The sequence below is a fragment of the Stegodyphus dumicola genome, chromosome 8, assembly GCF_044657685.1.
Source record: "Stegodyphus dumicola isolate Sdum_Otavi_A_Nest chromosome 8, ASM4465768v1".
In the NCBI taxonomy this organism is placed as follows: domain Eukaryota; kingdom Metazoa; phylum Arthropoda; class Arachnida; order Araneae; family Eresidae; genus Stegodyphus; species Stegodyphus dumicola.
In genome coordinates this window covers 32957195-32980507 of record NC_140775.1, presented here as the reverse complement: position 1 = coordinate 32980507, position 23313 = coordinate 32957195, and the positions used below count along the sequence as shown (strand labels likewise).

The following is a 23313-nucleotide window of genomic DNA, read 5'->3' as shown; positions in this document are numbered from 1 at the left end:
GAACTCAAGAAGGTTTCATGTCTAATTGTGTTTTTAATAACTTTTTTTGCATGATTTTGATTTATTTATTTATGGGACTGGTGGTTTACGTGATTTATTTTGATTTCACGTACTTCAGATGATGTCTTTTTGAAAATCTTAGCAATGGCCTTTATCCCCTTCCGCCCAAAAAAATGTACTACCCATGCAAAAATTTTTAAATAGCATTCTAAAATTGTGAATCCTAATGCGAATTTTTTTTAATAACTCTGATTGAAAAAAATGCTCATGTTAAATTCTAAAAAAAATTCTTATTTTGGGGGCAGGAGTGAGACTAATGAATCATATAAAAAGACTGGGTGTATTTCCCCTTGATACATCATTCTGTGAAATTATAGTATTATAATTTAGTATGCTTTATAATAACTTAGTTATTTAAATAACTCTGTTTGAGAAAATGCTCATGCTAAATTCTTAATTCTGAAAAATATACTTGCAGGTTTACATAGTTAACTGTTTCTACAAAATAACCATAAAATAATAAATAAATAAAAATTCCTTCATTTTGTTTATGATTTCATTTTGCCTTATTTTATTCTACTTGTACAAGCTCTTGTTTTCTTCAAAATAAAATGGTACAAATTTGTCAAAAACAGACTGGAATGTATTTCCACTTGATACAGTATCTCACAAAAGTGATGGGACACTTGTGCTTTACAAAAGAAAACTGTAGTAAAATAAATTACAAAAACATGTAAAAATTTTTTGTGGGTGTGTTTCATACTTAAATTTAGTAACAATTATTACATAACATACATTTTCTCAAAATATTAAAATATTAATTTAATAAAAATACAATTGTTTAGAATGGAACAAAAAATGGCTCACATAAGTGATGGGACACCATTAGATACTACTACGTACTACAATAAAAATATTTTTTGGGTTTTTATTTTTACTCAAAAGCAATTGGCAATAATTTATAAAATCATCTGCAGTATTTCTGTCCAGCTTGTTTTGGAATTTTTGCATTTTTTAGCTCTGTGCAGCCATGAATGCTAAACGAAAAGAAACTTTGCCTGAAGTTCAAAAATAAGTTATTAATTTGTATATTGAACGTGGAAAATCTATAAGAAAAACTGCTGAAACAGTTAACTTGAGTCATTCAACAGTTTTCAATATCATTAACGGATATAAAAAGAATCATATGATTCATAATGAAAGAAGACCTGGCCGACCATCAAAACTATCCAACGGAATAAAGCGAATTATCGTTCGATAATTGCTTTCATACATGCCACAATGCTTTCATACATGACCTTCTTATAGAAGGAATTAGGGATATTGACAAAAGTGTCAATTTCCCGCTTAGTCGCAGTCTTAGCAAGGAAATCGGCTCGTTCGTTCCCAACAACACCTGTATGACCACGGACAAATGAAAATGAAACCGAAATATTTTTATCCTTTAGATTCTTCAATTCTTTTTGAATCTCGATAATGATATTATTAGAAGAAGAAATACATTTTAAGATCTCCAAGGATGAAAGGGAATCAGTACAAATGAGATAGTCTGAAACAGCACTATTTTGTTTAGAGACCCATTTGATGGCGAAGTTTATGCACAAAAGTTCAGCTATGAAAACGGTACATTCATCTCTGATTCTAAATTGAAAGTGCTCAAATTCAAGACCATTTTTGAAGACAACAAATGGGAGACCAACCTTGCCATCAATTTTGCTGCCATCAGTATAGCAAGTTACAGGCGAATCACCCACAATTTTATTGCTAAACTGAATAAAATTAATAGCATTTCTTTCTGAAGGATGAGGGAGATCAGATAGAGGTAAAATACAGCCAAGCTGAGAGACAGTAGAAGCAGAAATATTTTCCTTATGAGCAATAGAATGAAGAATGGCAATGTCAATTGGAGGAAAGCCAGAAATTGCATAAACAGAGTCATAGCTTACGGTATGATATCCACATATGACCCGCAGAAGTATCCGTCTTTGAACGCGTCGTAAATATCTATAATTTATCTTCTTCTTGAGCGATATACCTAAAGCCATACATAATGAAGGGTGCAATTCCTTGTTTATAGATGAGCGAATGAACGTTGTAATTAATACCATATGTGTTACGTGCAATACAACTTAATCCACGCTGTAATCTATCACATTTCTCTGATACATAAGTTAAGTATTGTTTCCAAGAAAATTTACAGTCAAGAAAAATCCCAAGGTATTTCATTTGCTTTACCACAGTCAAAGGGGTGCCATCGAGAGATAACAGAAATGCATCATAACAGATGTTTCGCTTTTCAATAATCATAACCCTGGTTTTATCAGAATTAAAATCTAATTTAAAACCTTTTGACCAGTTGGAGGCGAAATTTAAAGTCTCTTGTGCCTGTAAAAAAGTAGCAGAAAGGTCCCTACTCTGGAAGCAAAACAAAACATCATCTGCAAAGGCTATAGTATCACAACAAGCAAGATTTTCCAGTTTTAATAGGAGATCATTAATAATAATATTCCAAAACGTAGGTCCTGAAACAAAACCTTGAGGGCAACACCTTTCAAGGTGACGGATTGCAGAAGCCGAGCCTAATTGCAATTTGGCCACCCGATCATTTAAAAAATCAGCAGCAAGTGAAAAAATATTCATTGGAAGTTCTACTTTTTTTAGCAGATTGAGAATACAAGGCTACCACGCATAGTCGAAGGTGCCCTTAATATCCAAAAAGACCAAAATAGTGTGCAAGTTTTTCTTTTTTCCTCTCTGAACAATTTCATTCAAACGTAAAAGAGCGTCTTCAGAACTTTTTTGAGGTGTAAAACCATACTGATTACCAGAAAGAAGGTCTCCATGACGGAGATACCAGCAAATTCTGTTAATAAAAAGTTTTTCCAAGCACTTACCCAAAACAGGAAGTAAGCTTATACATCTAAGGCTATCTAGGTGAGGAATCCTAGACTCATTTCCTTTAGGAATAAGAATTACTTGAGCATGTTTCCAAACACGTGGGAAAATGCCAACATTTAGGCAAACATTAAAAAGTTTATGGAGAAATCGAGGAAACATTAAATGAAACTGTTTAATAATCTCATTCGAAATAGAGTCAGGACCAGGTGATTTATTTGGTTCCAGCATAGAAATAACTGTATTAACTTCATCACAAGTAAACATAGAATCTACAAAAGAAGAATAAACAGTACGCGCAGCTTGACGGTATTCCTTATGCAAATCATCATCAGTTTCCTCTAGATCCGAGGGGAAAGATTTCTGAAGCACAGCAGTAATTGTCTCTTCTAAAGAGTTGGTTGTCTCTCCAGTGGAAAGACAAATACCAGTTATTTCAATTTTTTTCATTAAAATCTCTTTTAACTCCATACGTGTATATCATTTTCCATACATTGTGAACATCAATGGTCGAAAGAAATGTTTTCCAAGACTGAGATTTAGCATCGGCAAGCTTTAGATTGTAAACTTTTCTATATTCAAGATATTTACTTTTATAAAGTTCTCTAAGAGGCGGATTTTTACAATGCTGAAATCTACGCCTAGAGGCATTAAGCCTCTTTCTCATACAAAAAAGACCACCAAGGAACATTGTGCTTACCATGATTCCTAACAGGTATGGAAATTTGAGATGCCTGGAGAAGAACAGAACTAAAATTCTCAACAAGAGTATTTAGGCGAGAACCGTCAGTACAGTCGTTTAGAATATCAATGAAACGGGTGATGCGAGAAGAACAAAATTTTCGAAAACGATCCCAATTTGCTTTCCCTGTATTGAAGATTTTAAAAGGAACATTTGAGGTGTCTCGTAAGAACATAGAGAGACAAAATTCAAATTCAATCATCATGTGATCAGAAAGGGATTCTTTTTCAGACAGCCGCCAACTCGAAACATCCTGGAGAAGATCTGAACCAATAGCAGTAACATCAATATAACTAGAACCCTGAGTTGCCTGAAACGTAGGTCCATAATCTTCATTAATAACAAATAGGTTGTTGGCAGAAATAAATTCACTCAGTTTATCTCCACGAGAGTCTGAATAGAGACTAAACCATAATTCAGATTTGCCATTAGAGTCCATACACCAAACCAGTTGATTAAGATTTTTGGACATAAAGACTTGACTAATTTTATGAAGGTCTAAGTCAATGTTTCTTGAGTGTTCAAAATAGTATGAAAAAAGAGTGAGCACAGTTGAGCCAACAGTAATATCCAAGGTGACCATATTATAATCTGTATTTTTATAATCAAGAAATGTTGATAGATCACGTGATCGAATAATGATTGCCGCCTTTACATTGTCAGAATTAGGATCACAATAAAGTCTATAAGTGCCAGGATATCCTGGAAGAAAATTCTTGTAATAATGAGGTTCCTGAACCAAAGCACAGTCAATATCATCAGCTTCCATATTTAAAATTAGCTGTTGTGTCGCAAATTTGGATTTATGAAGATTTAACTGCACACACTTTAGAACGCGTCTAGCCAATCTAGCCATAATCAATTCGAGATTGAATGTTCCTTCTCATAAATTCATGACTAGGACAGCATTCTGAAAAGGGTTTGTGATTAACATTCACTTTTTTATAGCTGTTATTTGTTTTATGATTGAAGCGGATGCAATTTATACAAGCTACAGCATTCCTATTCAAACAATCCCTTTGCCTTGTGTTCTCCAGAACAGTTAAAACAGGCTGTTCGCTCACGACATTCATCAGCACGATGGTTGTACCCAAGACACTTAACACATCTATTGATGATAATAAAATCGTCAGTTTTACATATACTCCAATTAATTTTCAACCTGGCTTGATTCAGAATACGTTTGCGAACCATGGGGTGCGTTTCAATCACAACATGCCTTGTGAACTGGAAGGTTTTTAAAGTAAATCGAACTCTACATATACTTCTGTTTTCATCAGATTCAACAACTTCGGGATTTTGTTCAAAAATTACTTTCAGATCTTCATTGGGTATTTCATTTGGCACATTTTTTACAAGTAAAACAGGATTCCTCTTTTTTGGCAAGGACGTGTTTATTTCTGGAGCCTTTTCATTAATCTCGGCTTGAAGTTGATTCCGATCATTTTCTGTCATTACTTATTATTATTATTATTATATTTACTTATGAGAATAAATTTAATATATTTGGTTCTGACGGTAGAATCTTGGTGTGGAGAAAATTCAGGGAAGAATTTCGCAAACAGAGTTTGGTGCCAACAGTAAAACATGGTGGAGGAGGAGTTATGGTATGGGGGTGTATGTCGTCTGCTGGAGTTGGCAATCTTGTTTTTATTGACAGTATAATGGATCAGTACAAGTATATTGACATTTTAAATCAAAATTTGAAATCTTCAGCACGAAAATTGAACCTTCATAACGATTTTAAATTCTACCAGGACAATGACCGCAAGCACACTGCTTTGAACGTTAGACTTTGGTTGCTGTATAACTATCCTGAAATAATAAAAACACCACCACAATCTCCAGACTTAAATCCCATAGAGAATATTTGGCAAGAATTGGAATCAAGAATTCGCAAATACACCATTTCTTCAGAAGAACAATTAAAATCGGTGCTTCGAGAAGAATGGGGTAAAATCGCTCCAGAAATCACAAAAAAAAAAAAAAAAAATTAGTCAAATCCATCCCAAGAAGATTAAATAATGTTTTAAAAGTAAAAGGAAATACAACAAAATATTAAAACCTTTTAAAAAGTAAAATTTTTGGATAAATATTTGATGGAAAAGTAAGTGTCCCATCACTTATGTGAGCCATTTTTTGCTCCATTCTAAACAATTGTATTTTTATTAAATTAATATTTTAATATTTTGAGAAAATGTATGTTATGTAATAATTGTTACTAAATTTAAGTATGAAACACACCCACAAAACATTTTTACACGTTTTTTAAATTTATTTTACTACAGTTTCCTTTTGTAAAACACAAGTGTCCCATGACTTTTGTGAGACACTGTATATCATTATGTTTAAATTACTGTACTATAATTATTATGAGATTGTAGTATTGTAATTTAGTATATTTTACATTTTTTTTTTTTTTTTCTTTTCAGCTTGCTGTTTTAATAGCTAATGGCATTTCTCAAGCTCTGCAGCCATCAATATATGACAGCATAATTCAAATTAAAAAATTACCATATTTGCCACCCATAGTGTCCACTTCATCTGAGTAAGTTTTTTTGTTTTGTTGTTTTTTCGTTCTCTAGTTGGATCATAATTTTTCTCAATCTATTGCTGATTTTATTTCTAGGGAATGGGAAACATTGATTCACATTCATTATTTTATTATATGGTGATGATGTTAATTATATAATTAAGTCATCCTTACAGCCATAAATTTAGTACTGATTGATAACATGTATAGTACAACCTTGATTGATATTTTGTCAAAACATTTAAACTGCCCAAATTAATGAGAAAAAATATGCATTCTAGGTAAATTGGAAGCAAAGAATGTTTGAATAGCATCATTTGCATAGCTTTTGCTTCTGTGATCTTTCTGTAATATTCCAATTTGTTAAAAATATTTAAAAAAAAAAAAAAAAAAAAAAAACCCGCTTACCACTCAAATCACTTCTAGTTTTGATATAAAGCAATACAAATTCTGCATGCATAGTCACATTTAAGTCTATGCTATCAGTGGTTAAACAATAAATTTGGACATAGCTTTTAACACCATGAATTTTTAATTAATTTTAATGCCTTTTATTTTGAGGATGTGTATTTGATATTCTAAAAAGCATTTTTGTGCCTTAATCTAAGGCAAAAATTAAAGAATACTTCCAAGATATATGATTTATGGGGAATATAGCTTTAAATTTAGTTGAAATTTCATTAATTCTAAGTTCATATGTGAGGGAAATGAATTCATATAGATTTAGAAAATCATAAAGAATGGAACTGATGTAAAATAGAAAAATGTAGTAAATTTCTTCAGAATCGTATTTATTTATTTACTGAAGCAAAAGCAAATGATGTGGCTTGAGAAATTTTAAATTATTTCTGTTATCACATTTTAATAATATTTGTTGTGTGATGTGTTAATGATGAATAATGATGATTGATACTTTTGACTTGCTTGTTGTCTGATACTTACTAAAAATATTGTGCAACACATATAATTATTTATCTTCTAGAGCTCATAATGTTTATGTGGCTGATATCATGGTGCGAGATGTTGTTAGTGTATGGAGAGGATGTACATATAAAGATTTAAGAAGCATTTTGAAACTGAAGAAAAGGCTGCAGTTTTTCCCACTTGTTGAATCCCTAGGTAATGATTATATTATTAATTGCTGTTGAAATTTAAGTGCTATTGTAGTGGCCTAGTTATTGCATGAGAAATAATTATTTTTTATTTCATATATTTGTTCATGTGTTTAATTATTTTATAAAATTAACTTTAATATTTTGTTAATATTCATATTTATATTTCTTTTATGCTGAATGGCAACAAGTAGTTCATATTTATATTTAAATTTCTTTATGCTGAATGGCAACTAGTTCTAGTTCTGATTCATGATTGCGAAGTTTTGGTTTCAAAACGATGCTCGTAGCGTCGCATTTCGATAGCTGGAAAATAAAATGCAATAAACTTAGCTATTTGTTTATAATTCATGCTGTTCCTAATCATAAATTAATTTTAAACATTAGTAGCCAAGGCTACACTAATAATGATTTGATATTTTGTATTCGGTAAAGTACGAAATCTTGATGAGTGTTTCAGTTTTCAAAATCTACATGTATCGAATGCTAAGTATGTCATGTATTTTCTGTAGGCAAGTGAGACCATTACAGAGCAATATAGTATCTTGGCAATGAAACAGATATATCCAAATTTATTTTTTACTAAGCATTTGGAATACTTTATTTGCTCAAATATAAATTATATATGTAATGCAAAACTTAATTTTTTAAAGTGCTTCCCCCTCCAAAAAAAAGCTCGCATATAAGATGCCCTCACAAATGTGATCCAATTCAGTTATGAAAGACAGTGGTAGTCAAGTGGAAACGTTTCCTGCTATACACTGATAGCCAAGTTCATTTCTTGCCAAATGGTTGGATGAAGATTCGAATCAAATGCAAGAACTTCCACTCTCCTTAGGAGTGACTCAAAGTGACTCAACAAGTAACTTCTAATCGTTTAAAATCATTGGGAATGATTCAAAAGCAAGGCAGTTGGGTTCCATATGAACTGAGGCTGAGAAACGTTGAACGATGAATTTTTACTCGTGAAATGCTGCTTGGTAGATATAAATGAAAAGGTTTTTTGCATTGTTGTCACTGGAGTTGAAAAATTAATCTGCTACAATAACCCAAAGAAGAAGAAATCATGAGGACCACTTGACTATGTTCCAACATCGACAGCCAAGACAAATATTCATGAAAAAAAATCATGTTGTGTATATGGTGTGATGAGTTTGGTGTCATTTTTTATGAGTTACCCAAATCAAACAAAAGTGTGACTGGGGCTCCCTACCGAACACAGTTGATGAGGCTGAGCTGAGAACTCAAAGAAAAAATGCTCCTGCTACTACTCCAAACACGATAAAATTATTCTCCTGCATGATAACACTCATCCACATGTTGCAGCACCAGTCAAAACCTACTCGTGAGCACTCAAATGAGAAACTTGTCCCCTCCCTCTGTATTCAACAGACATTGCCCCTTTTGATTAGTATTTCTTTCAGGTTGATTTTTGGATATCCTCAAAAGATGAAGCATTCTTCTGGCGCTGCCAGAAAGATGGGAAAAAGTAGTGGCTAGTGATGGACAGTATTTTGAATAAAACATGATGTATTGTTCTTTCACAATAAATGCCCAATTTTTTATGAAAAACGCAGAGACTTATTTGTACTCCCGATACTGTATGCAGCTATATCATATCATCTTTCTGTAAATTCAGATCATTAGAATTATTCAGTTGTTATACATGCAATTAATAATTTATGTCTTTTATTATATTTTAGAGAAGTACCAGTGTGTGAATGGATATAAAATATTTTATGAATTTCAAAGTTAATATTTCTACAAATTCTGAGATGCTTCATATGTATCTTATTTAAAGTAGGTTTAAAAGATCTTGTAAAAGTGCTGGATTTGGTAAATGTATAAGTATTTTTAATGAAATATTTGCTGTCTAATAACAAAATGTAAGTTCTTTTATTCAAATTGCTATCAGAATAATTTTGTGAAACACAATGACTTCTGCAAAGATGTTTCATTGTATTATGTATACGATATCCATATTTTTTGCTGTATGTTTAGTGTTGATCCATGGTGACAAGAGATAACTTGAGCAGAAATTATAGTTTGTAGTTTGAATGCTTCTTAATATGCTTCAACCATACTTTAAAAATAGTAATGTTTTTAAAAAGTTAATTACCTGCAACATATTTGAAAATTTTTGAAGTGTTTATCTTTGGAGACATAAAAATGTGACAAAATTTCCTGTCATGGCTTGCATTTCATATATTAAAATTCTTTTTATAAGAAACTTTTTAGGAATGCCAGATTTTTTCAAATTTTAGTGCATGTCGTTTTTTCTAAACTAGACTATATATTGTTATCTGTAAGGGTTAAATGAGGAAAATAAGATGGCCATTCTTGTTCTGCTAGAAAAAAAATTGGGAAAATGTATCGTACACCATTCTTGAATACATTTAGCTTTGTGTGATAGTGAAGAATCTTATTGAAAAGTAAAATTTTCCAAGTGCTCTTGTAGAAGGAAGCCTCGCACCATGCTTGCAATATGAATTTAGGTTAATTTTTATTTCTTGATAAAAAAAGAAAAAAAAAGGAGGAGTTCCTCCTCCCTTTCTTTCTCTCTAGCAGCCACCTCTCTTCAGTTTGTTATGGACTGTGGCTCTTGGTTCTATTTTACAAGGCCACCCCCATGCTTGATCACCAACCCCAACACTGTGCTTGATCAAATTCTGCAAATTCTATTATTATGACTGTTTAAAATTTACACCAACCTAAGATCACTATTTTACCTGATTTTATATATTGTGAACTTTTTCAATAATGAAAGATCTTTAACAGTAAAAATAAACTTCTACTATTGATTACCTGTGAAAGGTCTTTATTTCTCGAAAATCAGTCTTCTGAGAGATATTCATGTTTTTTTTATATGTTAGCTTCTGAACATTTTCAGTTTCATAATGCTAAAAACTAATCTTTTATTTACCATCAAATGAATTGCTTCTCATCTGATCCATGACTCCTCAGTAATTTTCTTGTCGAAACTATTGAATTTTGTTCAGTTTCTTTATTCACAATTTTTGGTTTTTTAAAGAGTCCACTATGTGCATCTTTCCTTTGTTTACTCTGTTCATTTAACAGCCAACCAATTAAAATTATCTGATATCGTAATCAATTGACATTGTCAACAGATAAACAATTCTAGGTGTTTATGTATTAGTACAACTATTTCATCGCAGTTTGGCGATTCTCTTACACACATCCAAGGGGGGGGAGGGACTGATTAATTACAATTGTAAAAAACAATTATTTATTATATGCGTATATATTATGATATACATATTCTGTGTTTGTGTGTTTATCTTGAAAATTAATCAATAAATTTATTTACTTCATTTATTTTAATGTGGTGGAAATTTCATGATAATTGCTTTAAAAATAGATTCAAACTAATTGCTCCATTCGCTGATTTTGCAAAAAATACTACATTTTGGCATGAATTTTACTGCCCTTTCTTCCTAGTGCAAGCAATTCACATATGCATTATTTTAAAATTCAGCTTAAGATTTAAAAATATCCTAATTTTCCTATCCTTGAAACTTCAATGCAACAAAATGAATATGTATTAAAGTGTCGATGTCACTTTGTAAAATTGAAGAACTGTTTTACATGCAGGGTCGCCAGAGTTTTCTGAATTTTAAAACTTCGAAAAAGTCAGTTTTAGATTGTTCATCTTTCCTTGCATATGCAATTCTAAATTTGCTGTTTGTTTCCTTACCATGAGATTGAAAAAATACTTAAGAGTTTTGGTAAGATAAAAATATTCATACTTTACCCAAACAGGTTTAAAATCTTAAGAATAGATATATTCTATTTCTTTCCAGACTTATATCCAAGCTATTTCTTGCCACTCTGGTTAAGTATTGAATACTTACATTACATGGTTACATGATTTAAAATAGTAATTCTTCACCTTCTTTTAAATATTAGAATCTATGATCTTATTGGGATCTATTCAAAGAATTGAATTGCTGCGACTTCTAGAATTGCAAGTAGGGCGAGAACGTAGGTTACAAGAAGCTGCAAAAAGAGCTCAACTAACCGAATCCCCCAAAACTCCAAGAGCCGAAAAGAAATTATCTCGTTTTGAAGTTGTACCAGTTGTCAGTAGCACAAGAGTAAGTTTTGTGTTCAGATAGTCTTTTACTGCATTTCATTGGAAAATAAAACTAATGTCTCAAAATTTTATTTTCTCACTTATTATAAAGAAATATATAAATTGTAATAATTATCATAAAATTAGTATAAAAATTAACTGTAGTAGAATAGAATAATTTTAAACATGGGATTATTATAATTTATTCTAATTATTTATAATAATAATAACATTTTATTAATAATAATATTTTTAAATAACCTAATCTTAAATATGCATATATGAACTTATTGAGATGAAAACAAAAATTATTCTGTGTCGCCATCAATAATATATGGTTTCTAACACATCTGTTTCTTGTCATGTTTGATTATTAGACATTTAATTAAACTAGATAATTTTACTTTATTTTTTCACAAAAATAAATTCTTGCATTTTAAACATTTTTAAAGCTTTTTTAGGTTACTAAAATTTGCTTAATTAAACTTTCCAAAAGCTAAAATCTTTTCTTCTAAAAATCATTTAGTCATTTGAGTAAATTATGGTTATACTGAAATTATGTGTTTGTTCTTTCATTTTTCCTCCTTGGAACATTTATATTTAGTATGCAGGTTAATAGCGCAAAGTGAATAATACAAATTGGGGAGGACTGTAAATATCGGGTCAGTCCATAAGTTCGTGCGCATTAAGAGTATGCGTGGAATTCACTATAACGCATTTACTAAAACAATACAATTTTGAACTTGTTGAAACTTGTCATCGTTTGACTAACATATTATTCAGTTCATCACCAACTTTCGTAAATATCGAATGCAGTTTAGTACCCATAGAAGATGAATATAGATAATCAGTACAAACGTGCTGTACTACATTTTTTATTTTTGTGTGGTGAATCTGCCAGGTTTGTAGTGATAAAAATTAATAGTGTACATGGTGAACGCACTATTAGTGTAAGGACTGCCCAGAAATGGTTTAAAAAGTTTAAAGATGGTAAAAGCAGCTTTGATGATGAACCCCATTCAGGACGGTTTGAATTATTGGAACCAAATCAAACGATTAATTCAGAAGTTTATAGTGAACAACTTTGCCATCTAAACTCAGAATTGATCAAAACATGCCCACGATTAGTCAATATCAAGAAAGTGTTGTTTCATCATGATAACGCTAGACCGCATACGGCTCGAACAACGATGTGAAAAATTAGTGAATTTAATTCGGAGCTTTTGCCACATCCTGCTTACTCCTGAGATATTGCCCCAAGTGATTTTTCACTTATTTCATGCCTTACAAAATTTTTTACTGGGAAAAAAATTAAATTCAAAAAAGGTTGTACACAATGAGTTTTCAAGTTTTTTTTTTGCATCAAAACCAGAGTCTTTCTACAGCAATGGCATAAAAATGCTTTCTGTAAGATGGCGAGACATTGTAGATAACGGAGGAAAATATATAATTAATTAAAATGTTAAACTGTGTTTTTTTATATTATTTAAAAATTTACCAAAAAATGCACATGAATTTATAAACTGACCCAATATATAAGATTTTGAAATTGTACATAGTTAGGTCATATATGAAGTGAAAGCCTCAGGTACAGAATATTTTTAATTTAAACAAAAATAAGCAATGAGACAAAAATTGCATATAGAATGAATGCCTAGGAATTATATGAATAGAAAAACTTCCCAAAAAGAATAATTCAAGATGTTCTGTATAAAATACAACCTATAGATTAGCATTCCGTAAAGTGTGAATTATCTGTATTAGCATACCCTGCTTCTTTCTGGAGTGGACTTGTCCAATACCTGGCAACTTAACTGTGAGTAAATAATAAAAACAACAGAAAAGATTTTCTGGCCCAAATTTTAGAGAAGAGTTTATTAGCAAATCAAATAATTAGAGCATCTTCATAACTAGGCAAAACAATTGTCCAGTAGAATTGAAAATTCCCACTTGTATTCTGAAAATTGTTGGTATGCAGTATAACAGCAAAGAATTTTTTTTTTTTTTTCTCTGAGTAACCAGTACTGCAGAAGAATATAGAATGATGCATGAAAAACCATCCTATGAATCTGCACTATCATGATTCTTTGTTGAATAGGATATATCTCAATGATCAATATAGCTTTATGTAGTTTTTGTAGCTGCATTTTTGTGGCTTTTGTACTAACAATAGAATAGTTCATAATAGTTGGGATCAGGGGTAACTGTTAAGTATTTAGTTTTAATTTATGAATATAGAAAATGAATTTTATTCAAGTTTTGTCATTTATCGACATTTTCTGTGCTTTTTCTTTTTTAATTTATAAAGTACATTAAAAAATAATATGAATTACATTAATGTGTATGTATTTTTTGAGTTCTGGAAAGTAGCAAGGGTGGAAGGGTGTATAGGGGAAAAAATTGAGAATTACTGCTCTAGTACTTTTAGTTGACCTTAAAGAAAAAGCTTACAATTTCAAACATCAAATTTTGGAAAAGATATTTAAAAGCTTTGAAAGCTATCCAACCACAATACTAAAAAACGTAGCAAGTAACACTGGAAAAAGAGCAAAACCTGCATGACTGCTATTTTTGGTTCTTTGGATCATTTTTTTCTCTTTAAATGTGCATAAAAATAAAGGATGGATAGTTTTTATGTGGAACACTTTGCTTATTGAGATAGATGAGAAAAATATCCCTTTAAAACTAGAAGCTAATGATGATGATATGTTAAAAAGAATTATACATTAGCATTATTCATAATTTTTATATAGATATGTAATCACAATAAAAATCTGATATACAAAATTTGCATATGTATGTTACAAAACTGCTGTGCACTAATATTATTTCATTATTTATAGTTTTTTTTATGTTCTTATCAGATGTTTATTCTTTTATTAATATTGCATATACAATTATCCAACTTATTTCAGTAGAAGACATTGCAGTATTAATCACAGAGAAATTGCTTAGCACCTTTAAAATATTTTCTCCCTTTATTCTTAATATTTAATATAAAGTTTCACAGTTCTTTCAAGTTGGGTGTCAACAGAAGATAATGAAAGCAGAATTTTGAAGCTTTGTGAGAAAAATTTTAATGAACTGAATGCATTTTAAAAGGAGTAATAGCAGTTTATTTAATCACTTTTTATATTCATTTCAGAGGAATTCTTGGTTTATTCCTCAGCTTCCTTTTATTTTTTATTCATTATAAAATTTGAGTTTTTTTCTTTGTCTGGTTCTTTTACTTAAAGAGCTTGTAACTGCACCCCAAATTGGTAAATCCGTTAGAAAGTGAAGTTACACCACTTTATCCTTCACAAATTTATATATTTTATTTATGGTATAAATTAGAGTCTTTTGTATCCTTGCAGAATATTTTCTTTTACTATTTAAACTAACAGTTTTTTTAAGATTGTATCCTCTTAACATTTGCTGAGTAACTTAAGTTTTCTGTTTTGGCTTATAATCTGGATTACTTTAAGCATTCATAAGAACTTAACCCTCCAGAACCAAATTAGTTAAATGTATATTTTGCTCATAGGTTTAATGGATGTATTTGAATTGCATAATTCCGTGCAAAATATTAAATGTGATAACAGTGTGTGAATTACTAAATGTTATTTCATTCCTGTTTTATTCTTAGATTTTCCATTCTTAATATTAAATGTTTGTCAGCTTTTTTTTTTTTTTTTTTTTTCCCCGCATTGCTTTATCTATTTAAAGATGGCAACATCAAAGAATTTCTTGTTGAAGTTTTTTTGTGCAATGATGAGATGGTAATGAGCATTTCTAAGCATTTTTCATCCTATTTAATGAGAGTATTTTGAATCTTGGAACATTATTAGCAGTGTTCATTCTAAGATATATAAAAAAAAATTTTAATATTTTGATAAGATTTCAGTAATTATTTTTACCATAATTTATTGAAATTTAATTTTCAGAAACAAATATGTCATTTTATTTTATTTTTGTTATATATAAAAGCTTGTTTTTAATATAGTTTTCTTTAGTATATTGAAGAGAAGCATGCAAAAAAGTGTTAATTGCCACTTTTATTCAAATATACTGTTTTTGTTTAAAACTAACATAAATCTTAAGTTCTGTTTTGCCTAATTCATGTTTTCATCTATACTATGGAGCTGCGCTGATTTAAACACTAAAAGAAGGAAACTATAATTTTAGCTAAATATCAGATCTGTTACATGATATTTAATTTTTAATTTTGAAAGCATACATTTTATGTAGATTGCCTAAAATTTGAATGTATTATATGTTTTACGTGACCTTAGATGAAATTTTAAAGTAATTTATTAGTCTGAATATGCTCCGCATAAAATAGAAGGTATATAAATAATCAAGTTCATTGACTGCAGAAAATAATATTGATTAACTTGAAAAATTATCTGAATAATGTAAACTGTTGTGTAATTTTATTTCTTGATACAACAGTATTTTTTAAAAACTGGTAGATAGGATAAGCAGTGAGTACTAATTACAGATCTTTAAAAATCACCTCAGAAATATAATATTGCAATATAATTTTTGAACTTCGCAAGATGAGGTTTGCTTCTCTAAAAATTTCTTAGTATGAGCTTTGTCAGAATACTTCATTACTTCAGTAGATAAAGAATAATATGTAAATTATTATTTCAGAGCAATCCTTATCCTGGCCAAGAGTCTATAGGTAATTAAATACATTGTTTTCTGTGTTACTGAAAGATTCATTGAATGAAGTTTGAGAAATTTTCTTAAACAGAAGAAATGTTTAATAAGAGATATTTTAATTAAGGCCTGGCAAGCCTGACTTTTTAGTTTTAAAATTCAAAAATGGCAATAAATTATTTTAAATATTTGTAACAACTTCATTGAATGAATGTAAATTACTTTTTTATGATTTATTAAATTTTAATGTTTCTTTCTCTTTAATAGCCTTCCCCAAAGTGTTCTCCCCCACCCTCCCCAGTCGCAACCCCCAAGTCACCCAAAAAGTCCATCCTTCGTTACTCACCTGTAAATTCCCCATATAACACTATCACATCATTAGGTAAGTGTTTATCTCAACCTCAAGCTTTTATTTTATTTTTCATAATCTGTATTTGAAATACCATATTTCCTCACATATTTCCCCCCCCTTTTTTTATACTAATTTTATCATCTGAAAATCAAGAAGAGAAAATTATGTGAATATTACAGGTAACCATCACAAGATTTTTTTTTTTTTTTTTTTTTTAGAAACCTCCAGAATACTATCAAAATTACAATATCTTTAAGAATCTTGTATATCTATGTGAAGTAGTACTTTTAACATTACAATATATATGTAATACTATTAACATTACAGTATCTAATAAGATATCTTCATTTCTACTTCCATGTAACTTGAATCTTGCCCATTCATACTGTTGTCTCTGCTACTCCTTAGGCCTCGAATTATCCATAAATAATTAAGGGAACATGAATGTGAAGCTGAAGATCGAATATCAGTTTGTGTTTGCTTCACTGTCATTGGTCGGTTCTTGTGTTAGGCTGGCATAAAACCAACACTTAGAAGGGAAAAGTTGAGCATGACCTTTACAGATAGTTTGTGAGGGCTTGTCTCTGTTAGTAAGCTGATAATAATCACCATATAGATTAATCCATTTTAAAATTTAGGAGAAGTCCTGTCAACGTATTGAGGAAGGGGAAAATTTCGTGAATATTTTTAATATTTTCAGAGCCTGACGCTAAAAAGCTAGTGGGAAAATTATGCGAGGAAATGCGGTATGTGTGGTTTTTATTGATATGTTATTTATTATAGTTTTAATTTGATTCTGTAAATTTCAGCTTAATATCTAAATAGTTATATGGAGTCATGCACTGATGTGCAAAACATTGGTTCCTGAAAATGTAATATGTAAAGTGTGCAGGAATCGTAAATTCTGAATTTTGGGAGCTGTGCTGAAATACAAATTGATGGGAAATCATAAACATTTGCTTCTCTTATTTCATATGTAAAATAGCACCTCTGTATTTTACTCAAAACTTTACAAAAAAGGGGAAGGAAACATATAGACAATTTTCATCTATACAGTAAAAAGTCGTTAATTCGGACACCCATAATTCGGAATGATCTATAATCCGGACCTCAAAACTAAAAACTTTCTGCGCATGCGCCGCGTTGACAAATACGCATAGGCGTTTACGCGTGTGCGTAAGACCTTTTACGACTGCGCATATGAGTGTGCGCAAGTGCAGAATACGTTTTCGCGTGCACGTTTTATGTATAATGGACGTATAAGCTAAAATTATCTAATTATCTATTTCAGTTAATGTTGATGATTGCGTTGTTCCTTAATTTTCGAATTGGATCCGGCTTATTATTTTTTGCAGACTGTAAGAGCAATTTTATAAAAGTAAGCTTAAACTTTCGATTATATCAAACAGAATTTCCGATATATATTTGCTAATATGTAAAGGATCTAAAGCGAAAGTATGTTTTGAAATCCGAAATCTGTTTATCAATTTCATGCTGCTCGGCCGGGGGAACGCGGTGGCGGGCGTGTAATGAATTGGAAGTTGATCTGTCAGCACTATCCTTATCTTCAGCGCAGATGTTTTTATTTTATTTGGCTTATAATTCCTTACCAAATGTAGTATTTCATCTCAATATGCTCCGTCTTTGATATGATTTAAAACAAGTTCCTCGTCATTATAATTCGCTTCCCATAGCGAAGAAAGTGACAGAGGTTATTGAAAACGAAAAAATTTCGATTGACAAATTAGTTGGTGTTCTCGACACAGCAATTATAGGACTTGAACAGCGGAATTTTGTAACCGAACAAGAAATTATGTCTGTTTAATAGAATTAAAGAGAAAGTATTATCACATGAAACGAAGCAAAACTTAAACAACTTACATTGAAAGAAATGTTTAATAAAGTAAACAAATAAATACTAAGCTTTTTCTTTTTGGAAATTTTGATACCCTTTAGATCATAATTGTTCTTTATTTCATAAATTACGGTTTCATATTTTTAATTTTAGAATTTCTGCGTGCCATCTTACGAGATTTAAACTGATGATCTATAATCCGGAAAAATCGATAATCTGGAATCATCGAAGTCCCGACGAGTCCGGATTAACGACTTTTGACTGTATTTGCAACAGAATTTTGCCATTGTCAGTAGTCTTTCATTTTGATGCAAATGATAGTGTACCTATAACATAGTTAGAGAGAAATTCTGTAATCATAGTAATATATGATGTCAGATCTCCGTTATTAATTGTACTAATAGTGTATTGTTAATAAAACATATAAAAATAGCATTAAAAAGGGTGTGGTGTTTCTAAATGGCTGATTTTAGTACACATGTAAATTGTACTAGTAAGTTTAAAGGTAGGAACATACCTTTCTGTTTTGTTTTAAACATAATTTCTTTCCTTCATCATTTTTTTCCCTGCATTGTATTTAAACATTGCCTAAAATTTTAGTTGAATTGCTCTTTTTTAAAACTGTGATTCATTTATGCTTAATTTTCTCAAAAATTGTTGTTTTATACACTTTCTGTATATTCTTAAAGATATATTGGTAATGATGTAGTATGCAGTTTACCATATTTAAATAGTTATTTATCTTTTAGATGGGAGCACTAAAGTTGCTTACCGTATTCCTCATTTCTTTACGCTATTGAATTTTTTTATTTCATAAAGCTGTTATTACTGAATTATGAAGCTGTTATTACTGAATTATGAAGCTATTTAAATTTAATGGAATAAAAAATTTATTGGTTATTAAATTAATGAATCATTTTTATTTATGTATACTTAATTATTTGTATTTATTTTCATATTTAAAAATATCATTTAGTGGCACCATATAAGACGTAAATATCTAACTAAAAGCTGTAGATCGCATACTACATCACTACCAATGTCTTTCCTTCTTTTCTAATTTATTGTGCAGGGAGTTTAGAAAAGGTGGCTACAAGATTTTATTTCATTAAATATTGATCCTGGATATGTATATCTAATTACAGATTTCTTAGGTAAATAATTTTGAGAATAGTTTTAACAATTGGGGGGAGTAGAGAGTTCTGTAAATATAAAATGTGATTTTTTACACCATCCCCCATAGAGAAAAGAAGGTCCACAAAAGCAAGCTGTATAACAAAAGTTACATGCAAAATCTTCACAGATGTATAAATTTAATAAGTATTGCTTTTTCACCCAGTATGAAATCTACAATCGCCCAAAGGGCTGTTCTATGGTAATTGTTCAGTAAAGTTAAAGGAATATTTATTTTTGGTGTAAAATATGTATTGAAAAGTGATCTAATTGGTTAATTCTCTAGTACATCTACAAAACAAATTTTGTGCATGAATGTATGGAACTTCATTTTTAACTCAGTAAAATATTAATGAGTATTTTTCTGTGATTTCTGATATAGAGCCAAATACAAATTTATATTTTATCTTCATTATTCCAAACATTCCATTGTAAGTACATATATTAGGTCTGTATTTAAGAAAACAAAACCTCTAGTCACTTTTTCTGATCATGAACTTGTAGACTAAAATGTGTCATTTGATTTTAATTTTAGGAAAACAGATTCATTGTATTTAGAATTTTTACCACTTAAAAATATTAGCTTTGTTTCAAATATTTTTAAAAAAGAAAAGAAATGAGAGCTATATTTTATTACTAATCTATGCTGTGTAGAAAAAATTTGAATAATGATCCTTAGAGGTTAAAAAATGGGTTTGGGATTCTTACATAAATGAACTATTTAATATTAGACATTAGTTTGATTCCCTTGACTTTCTCTTCACTCTCACAAATATATCAGATCCACATTCGATTTGATAAATTCAGAATTCTTAAGGCTAAGCTGTCATAGATAGGTAAGCACATACCCATATAAATCAGCAAATATTCAAATTTTAATTTTCCTTAAGTTCATGTTAAAAATACATAGGTCAACATCTGCTACATTAAATTCTCTAGAAAGATATACTATCATAATAAAAAGCATTTGAATAATGAATTTAGCTAAAACTAGGAATTCAGCACTCTTTATAAACATTGTCAGGTTAACAATTAGATTTATGTATACAGTTATATAACAATTTACTTGACATAGTAAAGTTTAAATGAAAGTTCTTCCTTAAGTGTTTATACATTCATTAGTACATGCTAATAGGGGGTAAATAATACTTACTTGAGACTCTGAGGAATAACCTAGTCGATGCACCACTACAAGCAAGATGTCACTGACTTGATACACAACATCCTTCATCATAACTATGGAACCATCCCCTACATTATGCTAAATATCAATCTGGGACAGTCTTTATAATGCACCGTAGGCAAGGAACACATTGCCCTGAGTTGGAAGCTGAGGCTTTACATCTTCTAAAGTTGAGAATTTACATGCGTTTGTTCTCTGTCATCACATACCAAATATCATTCTCAGCAGCATTTCTATTGATTACGATTCAAAGCGGAAGCCCACCAGTAGCCAAACGATAAAGTGCCTGAACTCTCTTATTTTGATCTGAGTTCAATTCCAGCTTAATGGGCTGGCCACATGGATATTATTGGGGTTTTCTCCATGGTTATTGTGGATATGAGCCAGTTTTCCTTAGAAAGTTCTCCATGAATTCATCTCTGTCCTTAGGCAAAATCCATCCCTCTCATTAGGCAGATGGTTATCACGTTATTGTTGAGTTTCGGTGCATACTTTTTAATTTAGGTAATTTGATTAAAAATTGTATTTGCAATAACTTTTTTAGAGATGTTGATATTCAACTTTATAAGTTAATTGTAGAAAAATTGAATTATCTTCTTTTATCAAAAAGTTTGTTTTTTTCCTATAATTATATACATACGCACCCCAACACTGAAACAGCACAACCCAACACTGAAAATGCAACACCAAGAAGGAGTGGCCTGAAAATTATGCAAATTTCAGTGTAGATGCATGTCACTGAGTTATGCGAATGATGTGAAATGCGTTATTCTGCAGTGCACGTTGAAGAAGATATAAGGGAAGGAACCTGCAGAATGTTATGTTTTCATGCAGTTAATTTCTGCTAGGGAAATTATTGTAGGAAGTTGGTTCTTGTCTTAGAGGACACGTGTGATAGCAAGCAGAGAATGCCATGCCATCGTCAACGGAGGCAGTTCCAGCAGACAGACTTTTTATGAGGGGCATAGTAATCGGACCGAGTAGGACAGTTTGGACCATACGGCAAATCTTAGTTAACACACACGTGGATGCATCCACAGTGCGACCATGGTTGGAACCAGGAAATGTGGCAAGTTTGAGGGGTGCCGGTACAGCCAGAGTGACATCACATATGGATGGACACATCCGCTGACAAGTGCTGGCACACCTGCAAGCCGCTTCTACCTCCTTCTGCAGCATGTTCAAAAGACGCCCTGGATGTTCCCATATCAAACAGAACCATTTGCCATCAATTGGTGGCTAATGGCCTCCACTCGTGGCATCAGTTAAGAAGATTAACATTGACCCCACGTCATAGACGCCAACATCTGCTGTGGTGCCAGGTTTGAGCAATGTAGATGATGGAATGGCACAGGGTTGTGTTCTCAGATGAGTCACGCTTCTGTTTTTCGTATGATAGTCACTGCGTACGAGTGTGGCATCCATGTGGAGACAGGTCCAATCCGGCAGCAATTGTGGAACACCCCACTGTACAACAACGAGGCATCATGGTTTGGAGTGCAGTTGCGTACAATTCCAGGTCACCTCTAGTTCGTATTCAGGGCACTATAATGGCTCAATGATACATGGTTGGTGTGCTGCGGCCAGTGAGACTCCCTTATCCTCAGCTAGTGCCCAGTGCCCTTTATCAGCAAGATAATGCCTGACCACATACTACTTGCATCAGCCAAAGTGCTCTGTAAGGCGTACAGATGCTTTTCTGTCTACTGTTCTCTCCTGATCTCTCACTAGTTGAACAAATCTGAGATGTGATCAGACCCATTTGCAGACTCTGCCATTTCCACATTCAGAAGACGAACTGTGGCAAATGGTTGACAAGGAAAGGAGAGCCATTCCTCTGGACACCATCCGTAGTCTCATTGATTCTGTACCTAGACATTACCATGTTATTACCCTATCCACTGTGGTCCTACAATCTACTGAGTCGACACTGTTTTTGCTCTGTATTAAGCATATCATTTCAAAATACAGATCATTTACTGTTTGCTGCTGCCTGTCTCTGTTTTCTCAGTTTAAACACTTTCTGGCCACTCCTTCTTGGAGTTGCATTTTCACTGTCAGGTAATGTGTGTGTATATATATATACTTTTGATACTGCCATTTGCAGTAAGAAAGGGAGTTGCACCGCCAGATGTTATAACTATACCATTTACAAAATTTCAATATTCTATGGCTGCTAAGTTTTTGAATTATGTAAGATACATATACACATACATACATATTTACATATGAACAGCCGTTATGAAAAAAATCTCTTCTAAATCCATTTCCTATCTGTACATACAAATGTCACCCCCCCAAAAAAATAAAATCAGACTATATTCAAGAACTGTCAAAATGTATATATATTAGTACTGAAATATAATGCCTGAAATTTAGTGCTTTCTTTATTTCATACAAGGAAGTAAAAAGAGGACTAGTACCTTTTTTTTTTTTTTTTTTTTTTTTAAAATCAAAAATGTGTTGTAGCTGTTGTTATATTCATATTAATATTGCTTGATCAATAATTAAGTGACATTACAACAGGTTCACATAGCACATCGTTTATTACAAACCAACATCAACTGACAATTACTTCACTTCAATTCGACCAGCAACTAGTGTGTTGCCACATATATATAACGTCTCTCCTCTTTGGGAGAGTCATAGGAATTAATGCATTACATAATTATCATATTTGGATGGTCGATATACATTACAACCACTTCTTGTTTTATATACACAATCA

The 23313-nt window shown here is 31.3% G+C and overlaps 1 protein-coding gene across 3 annotated transcripts in view; it reads left to right on the top strand.

Annotated features, from left to right (window-relative positions):
• Window positions 1-23313, top strand: part of LOC118202302 (chloride channel protein 2-like) — a 93418-nt gene that overhangs the window by 44549 nt on the left and 25556 nt on the right. Inside the window, exons 16-20 of one of the 3 annotated variants that reach the window (XR_015042532.1) lie at window positions 6070-6185; window positions 7153-7289; window positions 11210-11397; window positions 16014-16044; window positions 16290-16404. Coding sequence is in view for 2 of the 3 variants with exons in the window: in XM_035374463.2 (XP_035230354.2) it covers window positions 6070-6185; window positions 7153-7289; window positions 11210-11397; window positions 16290-16404 (556 nt within the window). In the remaining variant the exon portion in view is untranslated. The remainder of the gene's footprint in view (window positions 1-6069; window positions 6186-7152; window positions 7290-11209; window positions 11398-16013; window positions 16045-16289; window positions 16405-23313) is intronic. The other 2 variants (XM_035374464.2, XM_035374463.2) reach the window with 2 other exon arrangements.